Source organism: Mya arenaria, chromosome 5, assembly GCF_026914265.1.
Source record: "Mya arenaria isolate MELC-2E11 chromosome 5, ASM2691426v1".
Classification (NCBI taxonomy): Eukaryota; Metazoa; Mollusca; class Bivalvia; order Myida; family Myidae; genus Mya; species Mya arenaria.
The window spans coordinates 60617609-60642741 of record NC_069126.1 but is presented as its reverse complement, the minus strand read 5'-3'; the positions used below and the strand labels follow the sequence as shown (position 1 = coordinate 60642741).

The window sequence follows — 25133 nt, the reverse complement described above, 5'->3', positions numbered from 1 at the left end:
CGAACGCTCTTTTTGACATAGTGGTATAGATAATGATATGGATATGAGCAAATTATTGATACAATGGTATGCAATAAACTGAAACATATTTTGAAGGTGTCCAACATATACGGATATACATTGGCCGGGTAACAAATCAAGTGGCAAAGCAAACAACGTATATTGTATTATCTGTATCTTACGTGTTAAAGTATGTGGCGGCTCAGGTAAAGGTCCTTCAAGGCAATTTTGTTCTTCGACTGGGCAAGGGGAACCAAGTGGTCGACTTACGAAGTGGCCAATACAAACAGTGCCCGCATTAGAACTACCACAATCTTGGCTTTCCCACTTTCCAGAGCCTTACGTGTTGATATAAAAATAAAAACGTTACAGTAACATGCACGTGCTGTTGTTAAAACTAATGTGAATGATAATGCTTATGTTAAAGTCTAGAAAGTGCCTGCTATATCAAACGTAATTAACACCGACTTCCTATTTCGCCTGAAATGCTAGTATGTCGCTTAAAAATGCAATAGCCGTAAAAGAAATGCCACTGACTGATGCTTATTTATTCTTAATTTGATTTTTGTATCCCCTCACAACAGGAATTGTGCCATCCTCTGTTATGCCCATGGGTTTTGTTTACAAAACAAAGCATCACGTTTGCCACCGAATACTATCTTTAATGGTTTGTTACGGGTCTGGGCAAATGACACTGTTAATATGAATCGAGCATTATATGTATTCAAAAGTAATATCCGACGGTAATAATATATCGTATCAGTTCATTTTATGTACATTGCGTTGACTTGTGTTAAACTGATATTACATAACACTAAATCTAAAAAATCTTTGTTTAAATGAATTGATCGTCATGCGCCCAAATATAGTTTACGTTCACAATACAAAAGTAAATAGAGACACCTGTCAGTACGCCGCACATTTCGATGTTTCTAGCGAGAGAGGCAGTTTTGTTTGTTTCAAAGGCTCCGAAGGCTAATGTGGAGTCATCACCTTCATCAAACCATCTCCAAGAGTCTTTTCTCGTACCTATAAGTAGTTCAGTTTATTTTAAAATATGTTTACGAATGTTGTTATCTGATATTCATATGTTGATAATTTACTAATTATTATTTTTTTGATTGCTGCCAATGCCACTATTAATTTTAACATTACTAGAAATGAATAGTAACTATCTTTCATTTTAAAGCAAATGAAGAAGTATTTTTGTTATAGTTAAATGTTACATGTTACATGGTAATATTTTGAGTTTTAAAGCATACTTGTTCATACAATTGCGTCAGTTTGTATTGTTTTAACTCATCACGCTTATCCTGCCCATAAAGCTATTATTATTGTAAACGAGCGCCATCACTAAATTAATTAAAATTCCGCATTGAATACTAATTCATTGACGAGTTTGTTATTAAGGAAAACAATATAATATGTTGACTTACCACTAAACCCAAGCCAGACAGTGCTATTCTTTTGAATGTTCCTCTCAATAAATATCTGTGTGTCATTCCTGAAATTTCTGAACTCATTAAGCGTATACAAGAGCAAAACTGTATGATTTTTCTGTTTTTAAAAAAAAAACGTATTTGCTCAAACAATATGATGATAAAAGCCTTTCTCAATGTTTTAAAGAAATCTTATTCTAGAGCAAAAATGTACTTGAAGCATTGCTCAAAATATGTCTTGTACTTAATTACAGATTTTTGAAGAGTTTAGAATAATTTTTCCTTTGAATCTTTTCAAAAGCTTTTCATCAACGTTTTATATGACAGAATGCGCGTTTAAAAACGGTTAAATTTCAATAAATTTAAGCTTTATAATCTAGAATTAGTTGAGATTTATATTTAGATTTACTTCATTTACTTTATGTTTTGGGTCAGAAGCCAGGTGTTCATAAAGGCCCTGTTAGAAGACCGGGTAACGGACAATAAACGAGAGACACAAGGTAACCTAATGTGCACGAATGCTCTGTTTAAAGACAACGTTAAATAGACACCCACTGACACAACGTACTACACATTAATCAAACTATTTAAAATAAATACTAATGCGACCCAAGCATCTCTTGGTTACGACACTTTAGTTGAATTTATATTTTATTTTACTAAGAAGGTAACGAAACGGATATTTACTATTGCTAAGTCACACTCATTTGTATGATTTTTCATGATAGTGAAGTATTTGGCTGTGACGGAAACTGGAGTGCCGGGAAAACACCCACGTGGCCGGTTTGGTGATCACCAACCAAACTCACACACGCTCAGGTTTGGAATCGAAATTGGAACGACTTGGTTAAAATCAAGTGCGCTAACCGGTAAGCTTGGTTTAAACATATTCTTAGTTTGAAAGAAACATTGAAAGTATGCAAGGTCATATATACAATATCAAAATATTGGATTGGACTTGGAGAGTGTCAACAACTTAAGAAAGCCCTTTCCCATTAGGTTAGTACGGTATTTAAGCGTATCTTGGTGTTTCGCAAACTTTAAACATACGACGAATATGAGAAATAAAAATTATGCTAAGTGAAAATAGGAAAAAGTAAAGTGGATTAAGAGGGCGAACTATAACCTGTTCGGTTACCGTACAAAGGTTTGAACCGGACATGTTTATGTGTGGTCCGTTATTGTTTCTTGTACGATTTGTGTCAATCACCTTGTTTCTGTTTGGCCTTAGCAGTGTGCTTTTTTATGACAGTCTTTGTTAGGTGTTTGGCTACTGGACATTTCCTTGTAGTGTCAGTGTTATTATTAGAATAGTCTGCGAAACAGGAGCTCAATGGCAGTTGAAACACTTTTATTTGTATTCGAATGCATACACAAAACTGACAAATACGCTTTCAGAAACGACGACAGAATACAGCTTCATGGTGTCGATAAAAGAAGAAATTCGATATTCATAATGTAAATAGAAATAATACAGTGTCAATAGTAACATGAATGATATGCAATATTTAAGAACTTTACTTACGACTGAATACGAAGTAACTTCGTGTTGCGGATGTTACAGAAACTCCTTGCTTCCCTCCAAGTTGTCCTCCGTTCGATTTCAAACCGGAAGCAGAAGTCATTGTACTTTGTGTAACCTGATGGACAAATGCCTGAAATATATACGATTTCCCTGAATCAAAGCTTTATAAGGAATTTGTAAAAAGGAGGAAACTTGTTGTAGTTAATTACGAATTCTTGCACTTTGACCTGGGTACAATCAGGTGGATACTTGTGTTGATTGACTATACGTTATATATAAAATTGACGGATTGAAAACTAAGTTAAACAAGATAAACATAATTAACGTTTCAGTGATAACTATGATCACCAAACTCAACTAAACTACCACAGAAGAAACAAACTTCATAAATGTTGTCAAATAATTAAAGTGTACCTAGCTTACTCACCTAGTTCCTTCCTACATACGGGTTTGTACAAGTCGTCACATGATGCTTGGCGTCTGTTGTTGAAATCAATAGTGTTTGTATCCACAACCATACACAATGTATTGTTGTCTACCAGTCTGGAGGCAAAAATACACTTTTAACACTTTCTAGTTCGAAAAACAACAACAGTATACATGCATTTGATAGCGTTGGTCGACGGACAGCTATAGCAAGTTCAATTTAGTCAATGACCCGTTGTACCGGCATACGCGTTATCTATTGGTACGGAGGTTATAGTCTAAAAGTAAACCAACTGATCGACGACTATATAATTACATTGTTTGTTCAAACGGAAGCTAAGCTTTTATTTCCAACAAGCCTAAAGAAATAGTCAACAGACATCCGTTATCTTAAAAACTTTCTTTATCGAGTACAGGAAGCGATATGATCTCACTTTGTTACAGAATAAGTAATGCAGTTCGTATTTTGGTGGCAATAATACGTGAAAATAGACTGTGCTATATGCTATTATTTCAAACGGTTTTGTGCTCAGAAAGTCTTGTTTACCGGAACAAAAATAAAGAAAATAGACTTCAAGGTTTTAAAAATGTTCAACGTTTATTTATACTGTAGTTCTGGTCATTTATTAAACGAACATTTTGTAATTAGCAAGCAATACCCTTCGAATTGATACCAACATTATGAGAGTTACAATCAACACTTAAGCATAAGTCTGGTGGAGCAATCAGAGAACTAGCTCATTTGTGAATCGGAAATCTTAAATTAAAAGGTTAGCGGACATATACTGTCAAAGGTAAAAAAAGTTTAAAAATAAATAAATAATGGAGTAGTGGATGCTATTAAACCAATTATTATTGTTTTGAATAAAAACTTAATTCGTTTTGAAGAAACAAACAACAAATGATGTAGACTTATTTTATCGCATTTCTTGGCGTTCGAAAATAGAACGGTAATTGTCTTACGACATATTAAATTGAAAACGTCATGTAAAATACATATACATCTACTTTTTCATTATATTTCTCACAACGACATTAATCCAAGGTATCAGTCAAATTACGTTTGTTCATCCGAAGCTGGATCCATCCACCAGTAGTTTTCCGGTTCACTAGTTGTTATAGGTAACAGTCGAGATTTCTGAAAGGATAAAATCAATTAAATAACGACTACCTCCTCAAATACCTGAATTTAATGACAAAGATGTGTCCGTTGAGGTATTTGTGTGTATTTTTTGTCCGCAGCGTAACTTAGTTTATTTGTGTTTGGTGCTGTCTTAAGTGCATTTTCAGGGAGGGTGGCCATCTGGCATCCTGCACGTAAACATGGTAACCAAGACAACAGCCCAGATGGCTGCCATTTTTACGCCAATGAAAAGTCTTACTATACATTTTATAGCTATTTTACACAAAAAATATTGACTTTAATGTTAATAGTAAGTTAATACTATATTTCAGGCTTTATAACAAACTTCACATTAGGGTCACGAATGTTCAAGGTCAAGGTCATTTCAAGGTCGAAATCTGAAAAGTTGCGTAGTTCTATAACATATAATCATTTCCCATCAGAATTATCCAAAGGATAATGTGTTATACTGGCATGATACACCAGCCAATGTAGAACAATCACCTTATTTTTTCTTGCTGCAAATTGTAATATTATTAAAGTAGCTACTATATTTAAAGCTCAATAAATAGTTATCCTAATGTCCACTTGGGTCACAAAATGTCTTGATCATGTCAATGTCATTTCAACGTAAAATTACAAAAAATATAAAAAATTAAGAGCTTATGTACTTTCCACTTCTTTTCAAAATCACTTTTGTTCAGATTGTTTACAAAGGTATTAATATAAAATGCCGCCTCGTGGTGCGGACCAAATAATCCAAAATAGCCTGCAAATGGCCACCATGTTAATTGTATGTTCCTTCATTTAAAATGATGTTTTTGTGAATTTATTTTTTAAATTTTGTTTTTAAATCACTAAGGTTTCGTACCATAACAAGGTGCAAAATGCAATCGAACCATTGTTATTGCTGTAACATTCGCCAACAGTTGAGCTTTCTTGTCTTCTTCTTTTTGGAAGTTTATTTTGAACGTGTATTACAGCATGTTCATTTAAAATGATGTTAAAACCGGTTGTCATAAAGTTTAGAATATCAATTCAGTTTTCAGACAAAAAAAAGTCAGATTTATTGGAAACAACCAAAAGTTAGTACCAGTCCAATGTGTGTTGTCATATGTAGGTGCCATACTTTGCATTTCCATGATGTTTGTATGTTTAAATGTGATTCTAATGAAATCAATGTTTCAGTTTTAGAAATTTACACAGACAACAGAACAGATAAATGTCAAAGGTCATTATATTCGTGAAAATCACTTTTATTGCATTATTAAATGCCCTATTTTCATTCAAAGCTTGTGTTACGTTTTCCCTTCGTCCATACGAGTTCGACCCGGCCGGTGACTTAGTACCTTGACTTTGGACAAAACATAATACATCAATATCCTGTTTTTTATGGAATTCCTGGCCCCAATATCACGAAAATACTTAAGTCAAATCTCAATCTCAGTCTCAACTCATTTTTCCACATTACAGTATGACATTATAAAAAATAATAATGTTTTACTATTTTTAAAAGCACATTCTCACATGCATTATGTTGACTAACATTATTGTTCAATATTCTAAAAACAATTATTTCTACAGCACAAAATGTACTTGAGTCAAACTCAAAAATAATAAATTTGACTCAAGTACAATTTTTGCTCTCAAATATTATTTCTATAAAAATATCTATCATTTTTTTTAATCAACGTAATAAATGAGAGAATGCGATTTTAAAAAAAGGTTTAACATAAACAATTTTGAATCATATGATGCTATAATTTGATAAAAAGAGTTGAGATGAAAATTGATATTTGACTGGGGTATTTTCTTGATATTGGGGCCTGGTCTTAATGTCTTAAACAAGTTTTATTTCAGTTTGGGTAAAAAAAATGTTGGAAAAGATCCTGTAGCGATTCTAAAACTGATTTATGAACAGGAAACATTGGCAATACAGTTGACAGTCACGGAAAATGGTTTGAATGTAGTTTTTGAAATCTTTAAAAAGGTAAACATTTAGGGAAAATCCACATCTATGAAAATACTTACACTCTCACTTGGACCACAACTCGATTTATCATACAACGATATAGCATACGGTAACCTTAATGTCAATATATGTCACTGAAAAGGCTTAATTAAAATTGCAAATGTGTCTGATTTGCTCTAAATGAGCTTAATGGTTGCCAATATGTGGTCAGTTTGGCACTGATTAACCTAATCAGAGTTACACATACGTCTGTTTGGCCCTTCAAAAGCTTCATGGTTGCCAATATGTGGTCTATTTGGCATTGAGTGGTCTCAGTTACATTTGCAAATGCTTTTGTTTGGTTCTGAATTGGCTTTATGAAACCCAACATGACTTGTTTGTGGTCTCTGAATGGGCTATATAATTTCCAAAAGTCGTCATTTTGATACTGAGTATGCATACCTGAAGCTGGTACATGGTTGGGTGTTGAAGACCCCTTCAGAGGTACGTTTGACACTATATAAGATTCATTGGAGCTACAATTAGATTAACCTGACAGTAAATTACTGGTGGATTTCTGTGACACTTCATAATCTCCAATATAGAGAAAACACAGTTAATTCAACTCTGGCTTCATAGAGCCTCTAAATTGTATGTTTAACACCAAACGGAGTAGGAAATTGAAGACAATTAAGATTTGAACAGTCTAATGACCGCTTGGCAGGTAAGGTTTTGGAGACAAATTATAATCGAATAAGCTGTGAGTTGGACTCAGTAGAGCCCGTATGTTTTTAATGGCCTTGATCTAAACCACAAAAGGGAGTATTGAGATCATACTTAACCCCTCTGTAATGAAAATGTATAAATTGGCATTTTTTCAATCATATAGAGAAATGATGGTGGCTTGTTGCTTAACCGAGACAATATTGAAAATGTAGGGCACTTAAAAGGCGCTCTTTAGACTTAGGTCAGAACACATTATAGCATGCTAATCTCAAAAACCATAAACCATGGCCGAAATTTTAGTTGTTTGGTACTAAACTAGTTACAAACTAGGCTGATTAAGATTACATTACTTGATGGACTTGTACAGTCATTAACTGCTCGTTTTAATATTTTGTATATGTTTAAAAATGATCTGTGACCTTGATAATGTTGTGACCTTTTATAATTAAATCAAGTAAATATATCTGAGTAATAAATAACACAGTCGATACCGGTTATATTTACATTTTAAAATTGAAATGATCATGTTGACCTTGATTTTAAATTGCTTAGTCCTGTTTCCCTGTAAGAAGTGCATTATAATACATTTATCCTCTGTTCTTTCAGCTACATATTTTAAAGTGGAACTAAATGTGATCTGATAGCCTCTTTGCTTTTGGCAACAGCCTTTTGTAACATGTATCGGAATCAAACCCAGTTGTTTTCACAAAAGCTTTAAAAGTTTTCACTGTAAAGAAACTAAACAAAAAGAAACATAGCCAATATAATACGAATGTTCAGCCCTTTTTGTTTTTGAAAATTTCCACATTCAAATGTTATGTTTGAATATTTATCGTTGAACATTGAAATACGAAATAATCTTAAAAGAATGTTGCTTATTTATGAATAATGCAATTAAAACATTTTCAGAAAATAAGGTGGTAGTACTTATACGAAATGGCTGGTGTATTTTACCAGTACATCGAATGCGGTCCTCTATAAATGCAATATAAATGGGCAGTATGTTAGAAGGCCTGACATCCACACATAACTTGATACAAACATTTAAATCAATGCATTCTTTTCTTAAATAAGTATAATATAGTCATATAGTCAGACTAATCAGACGTACTGTTTGGGCTGTTATGAAATTGGTTCAAAATGAGCAAGTATTGAATTGGTTTTAAAGTTGTAAGTACCGTTTAGTCTGGTATCGAATTGGTGCAAAGTTGTGTTTGGAACTACAAACCGGTGTTTGCTCAAGAACTCAATATTAATTATCAAGCAAAGCGACTAAAAAACACAAAGTAGCTGACATTTGCATACCCTGCTACACAAACAAATTCTGGATGTAGCAATAAACAATGAACTCATTATTTTCTAAAATGTTATAATAATCATAATAATAATAGTTTCAGTACCGTGTTCCGGGTATACGGAAGCCAATAAGCAGCTCCGTCATCCTGCTCTGCTAGGTACACAATAAACGCCTGTTGATCTGACTCAGTCGCCATGGGGGCAAGGGTACCTTCCTCTTGCATACACGCCGATCTTATAGGTTAAATATATGCGGCTTATATCTTTGAACAACATTAAGTTCTACGATTTGTCGCTCAAATGAATGAGAATAAGAGTTCTTATTTTTATTCTGAGATTCTGACTTTTAATCATTTCAAATCAGCTTATATAGAAATAGCAATTTGAGACAATAAAAGTGATAGTTCTTTTGTTACAATGCATTTTATTAAATGAATGTACATAAAACATTTTTGAAAAATGTTTTTACTATTTGGACAAAAATTCTTACTGGGCATCTTTATATTTCACTTTTGTTGGCATGGCCTTGAAACAAGCGATGTCTTTCCCTTCAACAACCAGGTCTGTCCAGCCATTGTCCACATCACAATAATGCGGAACATCTGTAATATCATGTAAGAAGAACAAGGTATAATGTCCTTATTTTGACCAACATCATATTAGAGGGCCTCATTGAATAGTTTATTGCAGAAAAATATTGCTTTTTCAAAATCCAGTTTATCAGACCGTTTAGGTGTTATAAAGTTTTGACAGCTTGCAGCCTTCAAAAAACATGATTTATATAAAAATTCTGCGTTTCAAGAGGTCGATTTAAAAAAGTCACACAAAGGGCGAATATCATCCCAATCCCATGTTTACTTTACTAGCAATAACAGGTGCAACACTGTCAACGGTTTTCTATTTCAATAATCATTACGTGGATCATATCCTATTTTCCTGAATTATCAAAATATAAATAACTTCGCCGTCACTACGGAACACCGTGTACTTACGTTCATGTATTTCAAACTGGCAGGCATGTGGTATGTAATTGTGTCGATTTACTAAAGAAATACCTACCTTGCGGTCTTTTACATATGGACTGTTGGGGTATGCCACAGTCCCTGTCGCGGAGGGTATGGTTGTTAATTTCCCCGCAGTCTTCCGAGTCTAGATAGTTATTGGGCTCCCCACTGCCCCACTGGCTACAAAATACAAAAGTTACGGCAAATTAAAATCGTATGATATTTTGGTTTCTGGTCAACGTTTTGCCATTTAACTAAACTACTTTTACAATGACGATTGTTAAGTGTAGAATATGATGCGTCAATAAAGAGTAAAAGGGCCTAAGGCCTTCCTATTTCATATGCGTGTTGGTCATTTGGATACCAGTAGACAGAACGTATGTGCCGACATATGAGGACTTTCGTTGACTCACCTTGCTCTTTTTTCCTTTAGTGATTAATGTTATAAATACATATACTGAGCTGTCAATTATAAGTTATATACACTTTCCTGATAGAAATAGAACATGACATACATGTATGAAAGTTAGAGCACTTGACACTAAGTACAAATGACACTGTCTCTGTCTCCTTTACGTTATTGGTTTTGATCTTGTTGTGGGTCCTTAACATGTATTTGCAACAAACTTGCAAATATGTATACGTGATTTTCATTTATCATAAAATTAATGCAATATATATGCAAAAAGGTACAGAAACATGCTCAGAAGCAAAAAGCAAAACGTTTAAACATAAAACTATGCTTAACGTTTGTTTTGTTGGCCATAATTAGAGATTGATTAAAGGGAATCAATTAGCAATGACTATAATACATATGTCTGGCCAATAAAAACATAAGAGCTCACTGGGTGGATATGATGACTGGGATATGATCTAAGGCTATAAGAAGATATATAAGTATGGTTCATGCAAACTTCTTGTATTGTTTACTGTTATTTCAACTAATTAAAGATGCCAACTTAACCCAGAAGCTTTTTTCTAGTACATAGTTTGAAGCGTTCAAGAGAGGATATAATTATGAGTACAAAGTCGAACAGATTTAAGAACATGTAACCTATCGACTTGATTAATCAATTCGAATATGCATACCCAGCACTAGAACCAATTAAGTATTTTTTATTTCTTTTTGTAACAAATTTCGTTAGACATTATAATCTATGATCATGAATTGTCGACTCGTATATCATGGCACATTACAAATGAGGCAGTATTTAAGAAAACCTGTATTATACAATGCAAAACTATCATGAAATGAATATTCTAATGGAATACTGACTGCGCACGCAAAAACGATAACGCTATATGACGTTAAATATTTTTCAATACAACAAAACCACAAAAAGAAGTCAAACTATTCAATTTTTAACGTGAATTGTTGAGGACAATTAGCAACGTACTAAACGTAGATTTAGCTGCGATTTCGAACGTCAAACATTTTTTACTTCGACATATACGTATAATCATATACATATATATTCAACATTTTTGCTAATAAACATATGTGAAGAACAATCTGAGCTGAACAATTGACGTACCCATGTCTCTACACCAGTCTGTATAATAAGTCGTACCTATATATGGATTGATCCTAGAGGAATCAGATAGAATTCTGTTTGCAACATTTACTAGAATACTGCCGCTTGTATAGCATGGCGTTAGTGTTTGTTGAGGGTTCAATTTGTCTTAAAAACTCATGTATTTAGCTTATTTTTTAAAATTTTCTCCTAGAAGGGTTGGGGTAGAAATTGATATTGCTTAGTAAACAAACATTGAGTTAACTTGCTTTGACCATAAATTTACGTCGCGTTTGCACATATTAGGTAGTGAAAAAACGCTTCAGACGGCATCTTCCTAAAATTCGAAGTGTGTGGTACTTTTATATAGCATATCTCTTTTATCCATTTATTTTAAATTTTTAGTAAGGTGATATGCATACTTCGTTTTTATGTATTATTTTTACGTTTTATGATTTATGTAATAATGCGATTTCTCACAGAGACTGACTGCAAACGAATTTATAGGGAGTCCAGCCGCCCCCCAAAACTAATTGGAATCTTGCTTAATCTACCTAAATTAAAGGCGTTAACACATCACATCCTTCATTTAACAAGAGGCCCACAATACAATACATGCGGAATAGATATGCAGTCATATTTTGTCAATAAACTATAAAAAGAAATCAAATCTATATACATGAAACTGTTTGATTCATTTTTTATTGATCCATCCGTCCATAACCACGTTGTTTTATTGTCAGGGCTTCTTTTTAGGCCTATCCACCACTCATTGCTCGTCGGGTAATCAAACAGCTCATGTTCTACCCAGATCTGAAAGGATATAAGAAATGGACGTCATTTGGTTATTGAAAAACCTTCGGATGCACACAATATTTTATAATTTAAAAAATAAGCAGTCTATGTCTAGAGAGTGACTAATTGTTAACCGCTATGGTACATGTAAGAACAATACTGTATTTGGCCCTAAGATAGGTTTAATCTGTATATTTGTTTCACTGAGGCGGTAACCCCAACATTTGCTGACTTTTGATGACATATAGTATTGCTGTGCAATTGTGGAATGACATGTTGTTTTGTGTGTGATCTTTTTGTGTTGTTTGTACGTTATGTGTTAGCATGCAATGATATCCACACTTTCTAGACTTTAAATAACCATGTTGTTTGTAATCTTTCAATATTGCTTAATGCCTTGAGAAAACAGTATAATTCAAGACATCGACAGATAAATACGTATTATAAACCATACACGTGTTTTACTTAATCACACCTAGTATCATATCTGATTATGTAGATTAGAACTGTTGTTTCGATTTCGAAATTGTTCTAATCAATATGACGTATGCTTAAACAGATAAAGTGAGCTTTGTATTGTAAAAACATGTATTGAGATTACAGTTTATTTTCAAATTCATCACGACAAAATGCCCCTAAGTAAACATATGATTATTTCAAAATATTGTCAATGTACCAAACAGATTATAAAAGCGAATAAGCAAATATAGCAAAATAGCTAAAAGGTCAGTATTAACAGTTATGCATGATGTACCATGCCCTTAATTCAATAGCTTTATACACATAATATTTATAATATTGATATGTACATTTTCTAATGTAAGTCAAACAATACATTTAGGAATAGTTGGTCAAGTGTAATAAGATATCGTATCAACTATAATAGCTTTCTCAAATCTGGATGCAACATTCTTTTAATATATGACATGAAATACATTGGTATCCGCTTTTTTAGGATTTTATTCTATTCCATTTACAATGCCGACCATATGTAATTTTAATTAAGTTTTGTATGTGTTCTTTGTATCATTTATCATAAATTTGAGCATTGCAAGAATTTAGTTGGAAAAGGTACTTCACTTACAAAACAAATATACTAGAAAAGCACTTATACAATGTACATATTGGTAATGGAACACTGCTGATAAGTACTTGTGCCAGTGCGGAATACTAATACAATGAAGTAGTGTTGCGCCGAAGATCGATTATAACCGACAATTGATCGGAAAGGCCTACGTCGGCGACAATCGATATTGAAATTTAAACAATCTTTCTCAATTATAGAAACAAGGGACATAACCTCCGCCGACTATTTACTTATTTCTGGTTAATGCTAGTTTATGTTGAAATGTTAAGGTGTTACTAAAGTTATGTACTCATATTCCTATCAAGTCAATAAGTCACTACAGTACCTTTTAACATATTTCCCTTGTAATTTAACTGCTAAAGGATTGGTTCATAACTTCTCTTGTTTGTGTTTTATAAGTGATTTTTAAAACATGTTACCGTTTACTTATAACCATGTAAGAATCTATATTTCTCAGTTTTCTAAAAGAAGCTGTTCTTGTAAAACAGAAACTGTTCTTGTAAAACATATAGAATATTCAACTGCTTTTTGTACTCGTAACTGACTGATTATTAAAAAGAAATTGATATATTTCTTTGTCACAGTGTTTATTTTACACATGTATACACTACTAAATGCAATTCAAAAATTAGAGCCTGTTGTCTCATGTTCTACAAGAGTAACTTGTTAACACTAAACGATAGTTGCTTTCTGAATAAATAATATAATTTATATAAAGAAATCTACAAACAATATTGTCAGGAAACATTGGTGTTTAAAACTGGTGCATGCACTCTATCTGTATACCTTAAATATGACGACCAATAAGATACTTAAATAATAATAAAATCGATTAATAATCGGTTTCATAAACCGATTATCGATAGTATTTTTCTGTCCGATTCCCAACACTACAGTAGAACATACAAAAATGTGCTAGAAACACACACTATACAACACACACCACATGTGCATCAAAATAGCTTAAAGTGACACTCAAAATCAATACATACACATGTATATCTAACATAAATTTTGACTAAAAATCTTTAACTACCTACTAAGTAATGCATTTATTGAAAAAAAATAACTACTGATTACAAGATTGTAACCCTGAATTTAATAGCAGAATGCGCAGATTTTTTAAATGATTGGTGAATGCTAAAAGATACACTGTGGTCCACTTAGGTAGAAATACTGTGTTTTATGCTCATTTCTTTCAAATTAATCTCGATTTTACTTCATTAGAACCATTATCTTTACATTTATCCATCCTTTTTGGAATATTAAAACAATATTATTCATAGTTGTCAATCTTATTTGGGAGTAAGAGTGCATCTTTAACTGATTAAAGAAAAATATTGACGTTTTAGCCAAATATCCTTTACGTAAATAAGCTAATATTTGACTTATTACATAAGTAATAAACAGGGAAAAGAATAATAATTATGGATATTGTAACAATCAAACACTTATTTTTGAAAGCATTAAGCTAGTATTGTATTCATTCCAAATGAGGGGTAATGACATACCCAGGAAAATCTGTAAAAACTTAACTAGTTCTGCTTCATTTGGTGTCACTTATGCAAACTTATGGGGAAACTGTTGAACTATGGGTCTTTACCTGAAGATCAGTATGGCTTTGAAAATAAAACAATAAAAATGAATATAATATTTAAGCGAATATGTTGTCTTTCATATTTCTCTGTTGTAAAAACCTACATCCTCATTGAAACTGGTGTCACATCTAACTCTGCGTTATTCTAGCTAATACTTTTTACCTTTCTTTAAAAGTAATTAACAACTTATTAATATTGTTTTTGATTTGTTTTAACTTCAATCTATTTAAGAATGTGTAGCGTCAGTCGACAGCATTTACCAAAGCTTGACAATATGCACAGGGCTTATGTACTTTTAGAAAGTTATCTAACATTGGCGAAAATCAGTGAAGACTTGTACTGTGCTATGGCCATTTACATTTAATCCTAAGTTAGAGTATCACTTACAATATTTTGAGCTGTTTAAGTATTTGGTGACATTTAAGTGCTGTCCGTTGTGTTTCGCGTTGGGAACATTTGGATTAAAAGTTTAAAAATGAAATAGAAATATAGCTTTGCAGACATTACGATAAACAATTGTATTTACAGAAAGATTTGCTTCTGATATGTTTGGATGGAGAAAATCCTTAGTGAACTTCAATAGTTAAATCAAAGGACTGAAGGTCCTGAGAGTTGCCAAGAGAAGTTTCTTGCAGATGCATTGCTAAATGAAGCTTATATGAGTAAACAAAAGTTTTGTAAATATTTGACGAAAGGTTCTAGATTTTTAGCAGACATGAGACATGTAATATTGTCATGGTTTGAAAGAACTATACACAGTTGTTCAGCACATGAAGATGATGTGACATATACAAGATCCAGGTCCCTACCTATAAGGTCAAGATCACACTTGGAGGGAGACAAACAGCTGTATACAATTGTCGGATGTAAAATCACTTGCAGTTACAAGTCTTGCATAAAACAGTTGAAATCAGTGTGACCTTGACGTTGATGAAGTGGTTATAGTGACAAAAAAAAAATTGTGGACTTTTCTTTTATTTTTATCAAGAAAATAGATACATTGCACATTAAGTATGATTTGGTAAAAAATCAGAGGTAACAAAATAGTGAATATTTAACCTGTTTACTGGCCTAAATGGCACACAGTAGCTCAGGGGCCATATTCATAAAGCTCCTAAGGAAAATCTTAAACTTAAGTGAACATTTCAGATGCGGATTTCCAGTTTATTTTTAAGCAAACGTCAAAGAAACTTTTCATGCTTATGAAAAACATAGTTTTGCATATGAATGCAAAGTTTCATTGAAGTATTATGGGTAAAAAAGTGAGAAATCTGCAATGGAAATGTTCACTTAAGTTTAAGATTTTCCTTAGGAGCTTTATGAATATGGCTTGAGCCTGTACAAGACACTTAGTAACTAAAGTTTCATCTAGATCCAAACTGTTTGAAATTCAATCCATAGATTTTATTACCAAAGGTTGGGGAAGTGTTTTAAGCTGGAAGTAAATATAATAGTTTTCATGTGCACACTTGGCCTGGGAGTGAAGGGGTTATTTTTTCTAAGCCTTTGAAGATATGAGATGAAGAAACAAGAGGCACATCAGTGCCTGTGCTCCACTGGCCAAAAGGTTCAAGCAAAGACCACCTAACGAACATTTTCGTCAAGTTTCATAGAAATACAATCATCAATTTTTGAGGAGAAGTTATTTGAATTTTTTTTACTTTAATAGCTCTGGCTGCCATGTTGTGCAGTGGACCGAAATGATTTGGGCAATTTGAGTAAAGGAGCACCAAACAAACATTTCTGTCAAGTTTATCGAAAAAAGGTCATCGGTTTCGACGACAAGTCGTATAAAGTTTTTTTTTTATTTTTTAGCTCTGGCAGCCATGGTGTGCAGTGGACTGGAACCATTTAACAAATTTTGGTTAATGACCACCCAAGGAACATTTCTGTCAAGTTTCATCAAAATCTGATCATCGGTTAACATTTAATCTGAATAGATTATGAAGCAAATATCTAACCTGAACAAGAACTGACGAGATAGAATCGACTTGGTGTTTCACTTACACTTTTCGGCCATTTAAGTTACTAAAAATAGCTGTTTCATAAACTTTCAGAATGTCACTTAAACGAAAATTGATGTTCAGTCTATATATACTTTCCTATGTATAAATGTAAGGTTTTTTCATTGATCTTTTTGTGAGAACTTTATGCTTATATGTTTACTCATAAATTATTATTGTTTAAAAATTATTTAAAGATGCTATACGTGAAAAATTAAGACATTATTTTTTTTTTCTATTAAAGGGAGGTAATTCAGTAGTAAAATGTAATCAAAGCTATTAAAGCATGGCATTTCTTTTCTAACCATGTTGATATTATTACAGTCTATTCAAGCAAGATGCCTTTTGTTTTTACATAGTACCCATAGGTTCTGAAAAACAAGGAGCACTATTCCCAACAGAAGGATGTCACTCCCTATCACTGCATGAGCATCATAATAAAGAAATGTTTACTCAAACTGCAAGCTGCTCAATTGAAATAGGTATTTACCTCAAGCATACAGTTTTATAATGTGGCAAAATAGTCGGACTACTAGATTGTCATTCGGACTAGTAAAATATGCCATTATGCTAGTCCAACTGGCTAGTAGGTTAAAATGTTTTTCGTGAAGACTGCGGACGAGAAGTCCTTAAAGGTTTTTCTATTTTTAACTCTCGCAGCCATGTTGTGCAGCGGACCGGAACCATTTGGGCAATTTTGGTTAAAGGGCATCCCGATGAACATTTATGTAAAGTTTTATCAAAATCTGATAATCGGTTTCTGAGAAGATGTAGTTTAACGTTTTTTTTCTATTCTTAGCTCTGGTGCCCATATTGTGCAGCAGACCAGAATTGTTTGGGCTATTTTGGTTAAGGACTACCCAAGTAACATTTCTGTCAAGTTTCATTGCAATACGATCATCGGTTTCTGAGGAGAAGTCGTTTAAAGGTTTTTCTATTTTTACCTCTGGGGGCCATCTTGTGCAGTGGACCGAAACCATTGAAGCAAATTTGATAAAGGACCATCCAAGGAACATTTCTGTTAAGTTTCATCAAAATCTGATCATCGGTTTCTGAGAAGATGTTCTTTAAAGGTTTTTCTATTTTTTTTTGCCCTGGCAGCCATGTTGTGCAGCGGACCGGAACCATTTGAGCAATTTTGGTTAAGGACCACCCAAGGAACAATTCTGTCAAGTTTCATCAAAATCTGCCTATCCGTTTCAGAGGAGATGTCGTTTAAAGATTTTGCTATTTTTAGCTGTGGCGGCCATATTGTGCAATGGACCAGAACCATTTGAGCAATTTTAATAAAGGACCACCCAAGGAACATTACTGTCAAGTTTCATCAAAATCTGCCTAACCGTTTCAGAGGAGATGTCGTTTAAAGATTTTGCTATTTTTAGCTCTGGCGGCCATATTGTGCAATGGACCGGAACCATTTGAGCAATTTTGGTAAAGGACCACCAAAGGAACATTCCTGTGAAGTTTTGTCAAAATCCGCTTATCAGTTTCAGAGGAGATGTCGTTTAAAGTAAAAGTTTACGCACGCACGCACACACTCACGACGGACAATCTGTGACGACATAAGCTCCATGGCCTTCGGCCAGTGGAGCTAAAAAAACAATGACTAGATTGGCATAGAATCTGTTTGAAATACTGGTTAGAATGAGATTGTACATACAAGATGGTGTAAAAGTAATACAAGTACAAGGTTTATGTTGTACATTATCAGTTTTGTAAAATAGTATGTCTCGTGTTTCACATAAAACACTGTTTGTAAAACAATTTGCTGCCTGTATGCAATATGGCCTATTAACATCTTGATTAACCTTAAATTTGACCTTTGACTTTGAAGGATGATCTTGGCTTTGATATGTTGCCATTAATTATGTGTACTAACACTAACCCGCGACACTATTAACCCATTATCTGATAAGACACATTTTGATGCATCCGAGAAATGTTAAAAATGGAGCATGTTCTTCTTAAGGAGCAAATGCTCACTTTTTTAAAAAGGTTTTCAAAACTGTTAGAAATTCAATTTTTCTTTTGCAAAGCATTTCAAAAATGTATAACCAAGTGTAGAAAATAATGTCATCATCCAAATATAGCATATCGGGTAATGGGTAAATGATGTACTATGAAAGCAGTTGTATTCCTGTTATATTAATTTAAGGTTAGCAAAAAAAAATTGGCTTGAAAAAATATCTAAGTTGAATGAAACAAAGATAAACAGACAACGATATGTACAGTATAGTAAAAGTTTAGTCATAACATAGAAAGAAATCATAGGCAACATAATAAGCAAATGACATATCAATAGTTTGTAAGATATGTGAAATGACATACACTCAGTCAAAGTTCTAACCGATCACTTCTTAAACTGGATTTTTTTTAAAACTATATTTCTGTCCTGTCTGAAAAATTAGTAATTGTCTCAGCTGATGTAAACTTGGCAAAACTCCTAATCGGTCACTTAGTAAAGTAACTTTCCTGAAAAATGCATAAAGTGTCAACAATATACAGTTCAGTATTCTATTTTCCCCATCTCGTGGCAATATTCTTAGAAAATTTCAGCTAAATCGAAGCTTAAACGGCAGAGAAAACACAGTTCATATGTGATTACTCCTAATCCAAAAGTCACAAGGAAAAGAAATTACAATGCAAATTCCATAGGGAATCACATTTTTCATTGATTTTGTATTTTTAAAATCTTTTGACACAGTCTCTGTTTCACATAGAAGGTAATGTTAAAGTTGAACATTTTTTTTTAACTTATTAAGCCATTGGTGACTGTGTATCAGTCTCACATGTCATGTAATATCATTTTAAAGTGACAAAGGGTGGTATTTTTATTTTTCTTCCTTTATACGCTATGTTAGATTTTGTGACTTTTATTTTTGATAGTGTTGTCATTTGAGACACTGTATCTTTTTGATGAAGCGTAGTACGTGAACCAAGTTTTCACAGCATGTGTACGAGATAATGGTCTTTTCATAAATCTAATTTGTAATTAAGCTTATTGTACAGGGAAGGGAATATTAGAAGATTACCTAGGTGACCGATTAGGAGTTTTGTTGAGTGTATTCAGCAAAACAACTCTTTAATACAACTACCTGTCTTAGATAGGTAGTGGTCAATTAGGGAAGGTGTCACCAAGAGCATGTAAAAAGAATGCAGACAGCTGTAGCTGGAATTTGGCAAAAGCAAATTCAATTTTTAAAGCCTGGTATAATAAAATGCGAGTATTCCTGTACTCCTTGTATTTAACTAAAGTATATTTAAAACTTAACTACTAGTAGACATGCATATATGGTACATGGACACCTCCACTCAATTGGTGTGTGAAAATCAAGGTAGAATGTGAAGGTCAAGGTCAGGATGATAGTGATACATGACACTTCACAATCCAAAAATGCAACCACAAGCCAAGTTTGGTGATCGTAGGCCATATAGTATAGGAGATATGCACTGACAAAGATTTAAAAGTAATTCTGCTGATGAATATTCAATCTTTCAAACACGAAAAAAAACCTATATCGTCTGGTAAAAGTAATGACCAAAAACGTTATAGATGAAATCATTTTTAGTAAAAGAGGTAGATTTTTTCCTACAATATGTAATTGAACTAGAACTCTGACCAAGTGAGCTCTACCATTGTATGAAGTAAATATGAAATTCCATCCAGTAGTTTTCAAGTTATGCTCCAGACAAGTAAAAGTACCAAAGGACAATAGCTCCATAATTAGCAAATTAAGAGTTATGGTTCTTGTACACTGCACTTCATCTCATTGAGTTTTAACATTGTATGAAGTATTATGAAATTCCATCCAGTAGTTTCCAAGTTTTGCTCTGGACAAGAAAAAGTAACAAAGGGCAATAACTCTGTAATTAAGCAAATTACTGCACTTCCTATCATTGAACTTTACCATTGTATGATGTTTTATGAAATTCCATACAGTAGTTTTCAAGTTATGTTCCGGACAAGACAAAGTAACAAAGGTCAATAACTCCAATACCATAATTAGGTAAATTAGAGCTATGGTTCTTGTACACTGCATTTTTTCCCATTGAGCTTTACTATTGTATGAAGTTTTATCAAATTCCATTAACTCATTATCTCCTAGAGACACATTATTGCACAATTATTGTGGCTGATGTTTGAAGAAATTGTGAGAAATAGAGCATTTGCTCCTTAGGAGCAAATGCTCTATATCCCATAATGCCTTTAAAACCATTGAGATAAACCGATACTTCAAGCGTTCAAGATTATTTTTGGTTAGCTAAAAATATAAAAATGACGTCGGAATCTAAATATAGCATAGGGGATAATGTGTTAAGAAATACTGAAGTTATGGAAGAAAAACAAAAAACGAATGGACGGACAGACAAACAGGGTGATTACTATAGGACTCCCACATTGATGTGTGGGGGTCCCTAATTACACCAAAATGAATAAAGTGTGTGGATTTTAATGCCTCATGATTCCCACCCCAGATTGTAAATTAGTTTACGAACCGTTGCGTGCTTTACAATTGGCCAATTAAAAAGTACACAAGAGGTTGATTGGCACATTGCTGCTCTTGTTTCATACTGGTACCTTTAAAGTAAAATTGTGAAACGCGGCTCACATAATGATTGACAATTGTGGGCAGGAACTATGAGAAATAAAATTCTCAAATTGAATTCAAAGGACTTTTATAATAGGTAAAATACGCCACTTTCACATCAAATAATGCATCAATCTGTCACATCAATGACAGATAGGTAATGTCCTCTAACAGACAAAGATAGATTTTTGTGTGTTTTAAAGTGAATTTTCATCAAGAATATTACTCTAAATAATTAAGATCAAATGTAAAGGTCAACGTCAGAAGGACATGAAACTGATGAAAGTGGAACGCTGCATTCAATATATGCATCCTCACACTAAGTTTGGTAATCCTAGGTGATAACTAGATCCTCGTTCGATTTAGTGAAGATTCCATCCTGTTCTGTGACTAAGCTTGATTCCACACCACCCAGGTCAAGAGCTAGCAAGTTTGGTAATTCTTGGTGATGGAATGATATAACAGGCAACACTATGAATGCTCCAGTGTATGAAAAGTAAACATCTCTAAACTATAAACTATGAACATGATTTTTCACTCATTAAAGGTGACCACAGACTGTCATGCTCCAGTGTATGAAAAGTAAACATCTCTAAACTATAAACTTTGAACATGATTTTTCACTCATTAAAGGTGACCACAGACTGTCCTTTGGCTATGAAATTCAGTGTTTTTGGTAGTTTGGCCGTAATGTCTTCCAACTGACACTGAAAGGCTGCAACTAGCACTTCGTTTGATACATTGAAGATTCCATCCTGTTCTGTGAGTAACTGGGATTCCACATCACCCAGGTCAAGTCCTAGAATGGTGGCCGTCATCTCGGTGTTTGGCATGTCAGTAACCTATATAAATAAAGTAGGGAATAACTCCGTTATTAAGCATAAAGGGGTTATGGTTCTTGTACACTGCACTTCCTTTCATTGAGCTCTACCATTGTATGCAGTATATGAAATTCCATCCGGTAGTTTTCAAGTTATGCACTGGACAAGAAAAAGTAACAAAGGGAAATAACTCTGTCATTAAGCAAACATGGGTTATGGTATTTGTAAACTGTACTTCCTCTAATTGAGCTCTACCATTGTTTAAAACTTTATCAAATATAATCTAGTAGTTGTCATAGTATGCTCTGGACAAAGTTTACACTATTAAACTATGGAACAAGGGGAAATAACTCTGCAACAAATTGACCAAGCGTTATAACCCTTGCAAAGTGCACAACTTCACATTGCTATCTATCTAAGTTGCAAGTTTCAATCAAATTCCTTCAATTCCTTTAATTCTTTCAAGTAGTTTTTAAGTTAGAGTATGTGACAAATACACTATCGAAATAGTTTGCATGCGTAATTGCCAGGGGTAGTATAAACATTTCATAAATGAAACGCTTGATGTTGATGGGACATCTTTACCTTAACATGGCCGCTAAAAAAATGAGCGGCTTCCTGAGATGCAATATCATGTTAAATATGAAGTTTGTCAAATGGATGAAAAGTTAATGGCAATTTTACATCTTGAATGTGACCTTGACAAGTGGACCCTCAAAATGTGTGGGTCATTGAGATGCACCTTCATGCTAAAATTCAAGTCTGTGCATTGCAAATAGTTTAGGTAGATCAGAGGATTTGGAAAGGAACTTTTGCTCGAGTACATGTATGTTTGTATGTTCCAAGATATAGCATTTACCTCTATCTTTGTAAATTGTGTTGACGACAGGGATTCCTCATTGTTATATCTCTTGCTGTTGACAACAATATTGGTGATGGCAACAACATCCCCAACACCACAGGCTCTGCTGCAATGTTGCGCCACAGGCTGACTTTCACCTTCCCAGTACGGTCCTCCACTGTAATGGTCCGCACATTCACCTCTTTGTCATTCACCATTACTGTAGTGGCAACGCTGTCCTGCAAGGAGAAATAACATCGACATCTTTGATGTGGCATAAAGAAGTTTTTGATTGCTTATTTTCAATCATCATCTTTTATGTATGCCAACATTTGTCTGCCTGTAAAGGGGCATTAAATTTGCACACAAAAACAAACGTTAGTTATTACCCTGTCAAATTGTAACCCTTGCGATGGTAAATAAAAGTGTGTAGTTGAAACACCAATGCGCCCAAAGGGTCTTGTCACAAATAAATTTGACATTTGACCTTGAAGGATGACCTTGACTGTGTTATGTTACAAATGAATATCTGCAACTTAATGAGATACACATGCATGTCAAGTATCAATTCTGTATCTGCAATAGTTCAAAAGTTGACCTTTGACATTGAAGGATGACCTTGACCTTCAAATGTTACCACTGAAAATTGGTGGCTCCATCAGGTACACCTACATGCCAAATATGAAGTCACTAGCTGTATTAGTAGAATATATGACAATTAAGCTTTGTGACATTGAACTTTGACCTGCAACACATAATCTTGGATGTGGTTAACATTTCTGTAAAATTTAAAAAATCATTTATTTATGACGGGAGATATGGATAAGACACGAACATGTGTACGGCTAGACAGACACATAGGGCGAATCCTGTTACACTCTATCCAATAAGCTCTATGTATGGGTGATGGTATACTTTGTATAACAATTACGCAATCAATTTTTAAGTGTTCACTTTTATATATATACACTTTGAGAAAACACTTAGAATACACTTTGTGCTCAATACAGTCCAAAGGACTTAGAATCAAAGAAGCTCGACCAATAAAAATGAAAAAGTTAAAATCAAACTATTGATCAAACACACACTTAACAATTAAAATATCGTTTCCAATATTCAAACACGTGTGATGTAAACACTTGATGAAAAAAGTCACAAGTGCTTCTCAAATACTTGCTTTACAATATTTTAACAATGTATCCAATATTCCAAACACCTCAAACTATTGATTATCAAACTCTTGATGTAAACAAAATGTTAATTGATTTTTAACAGGTCTTTAATATGTCAATTCAATACATGTCTGTGAGTGTGAACATCAATAAAAAAATCCCAAATGTACGTGTTTGATAATGGTGGTGGGGGCGAATAGCGCAGTAAAATGATATTATCATTGATAACCTAAATTTAGCATGCGCACTCGAGTAACGTTAAGTAGAAATGCACGGAATACAACATACATATATAACCCGAGATAAACATAAGGCTTGGTTACGAAATTATTCCATGCATGCTAAAATGAACGAAGACGGATCGTTTTTCCGAAGTCGAATTCACGTAATTTGTGCAAAAATGGTTTGTTTAAAAATGCACAGAGAACATCAAACATAAATAACCTACGATAAAAAGAAAACTCAAGTGAATGACAATATATTCAAGTGCATGCAGACGGAACTGCTGATTGTCGATTCGTTGTTGTTGAACGAGGGCCGAGATTTTACAAAATGGCAGGCTCCGGTGTTGTTGAACGATGCCCAGAGTTTTTGAAAAATGACTGACTTCGGACGCTTTGTAAATTGTGCAGATATGTCACAAGACAAAAATAACAATGCACTGCTATGATTGTAAAATACTCAACACATACAATAAGAAATTGAAGGAAAAACAATTTGTTATAGTTGGCTACTTACCAGATATAGTTTGTGGTTTGTAGAAGAGTTAGCCCGGATTGAAGCTGGCGACGATTCCTCCGCGATATTTTAGTCGAACATTCAAAATGAATTGTATATAAATCACTTATGATAACAAACGTTTCTCGACGTTAATTTTTTTTAATTTCCATACGTTTATTTTAATGAAATAACAAAATAGCACGCCCGACACTTCACATTCATGGACTACTTTTAGCCGAAGTACCACAGAATTGGGCGGGTTTTGACAAGCTGGCGGGAAATTCAATGGACTACTTTTATTACCCGGTACTGCACAATTTGACAGAGGGGTGAGCGCAAGACTGTGCTAAGTGCATTCTTTATTGCTTTACACTTAACACAGTCTTGCGCTCACCCCTCTGACAATATGTAAAAGCATAAATTACTACGAGACAGGATAAATCATTTTTAATACCTTCATTTGACCAAAATGCAAATAATCGAGTTTCAGACTCGCACAATAA

General features: G+C 33.7%; 1 protein-coding gene and 1 long non-coding RNA gene across 6 annotated transcripts in view; both read right to left on the bottom strand.

Annotated features, from left to right (window-relative positions):
• LOC128234708 (uncharacterized) overlaps positions 1–25133 on the bottom strand; it is a 52002-nt gene that overhangs the window by 23827 nt on the left and 3042 nt on the right. For all 5 annotated transcript variants that reach the window (XR_008261006.1, XM_052949130.1, XM_052949133.1 and 2 more), the window contains exons 3-12: positions 11684–11817; positions 9546–9670; positions 8977–9088; positions 8591–8720; positions 4452–4528; positions 3392–3507; positions 2965–3094; positions 1437–1504; positions 904–1029; positions 183–338 (exon numbers count right to left, since the gene is read on the bottom strand). Coding sequence is in view for 4 of the 5 variants with exons in the window: in XM_052949130.1 (XP_052805090.1) it covers positions 183–338; positions 904–1029; positions 1437–1504; positions 2965–3094; positions 3392–3507; positions 4452–4528; positions 8591–8720; positions 8977–9088; positions 9546–9670; positions 11684–11817 (1174 nt within the window). In the remaining variant the exon portion in view is untranslated. The remainder of the gene's footprint in view (positions 1–182; positions 339–903; positions 1030–1436; positions 1505–2964; positions 3095–3391; positions 3508–4451; positions 4529–8590; positions 8721–8976; positions 9089–9545; positions 9671–11683; positions 11818–25133) is intronic.
• Positions 21335–24970, bottom strand: LOC128234712 (uncharacterized). Its single transcript, XR_008261009.1, has 3 exons — positions 24649–24970; positions 22757–22977; positions 21335–21918 (listed from the first exon to the last, which is right to left on the bottom strand). It is a non-coding gene; the product is annotated as an uncharacterized LOC128234712 (long non-coding RNA).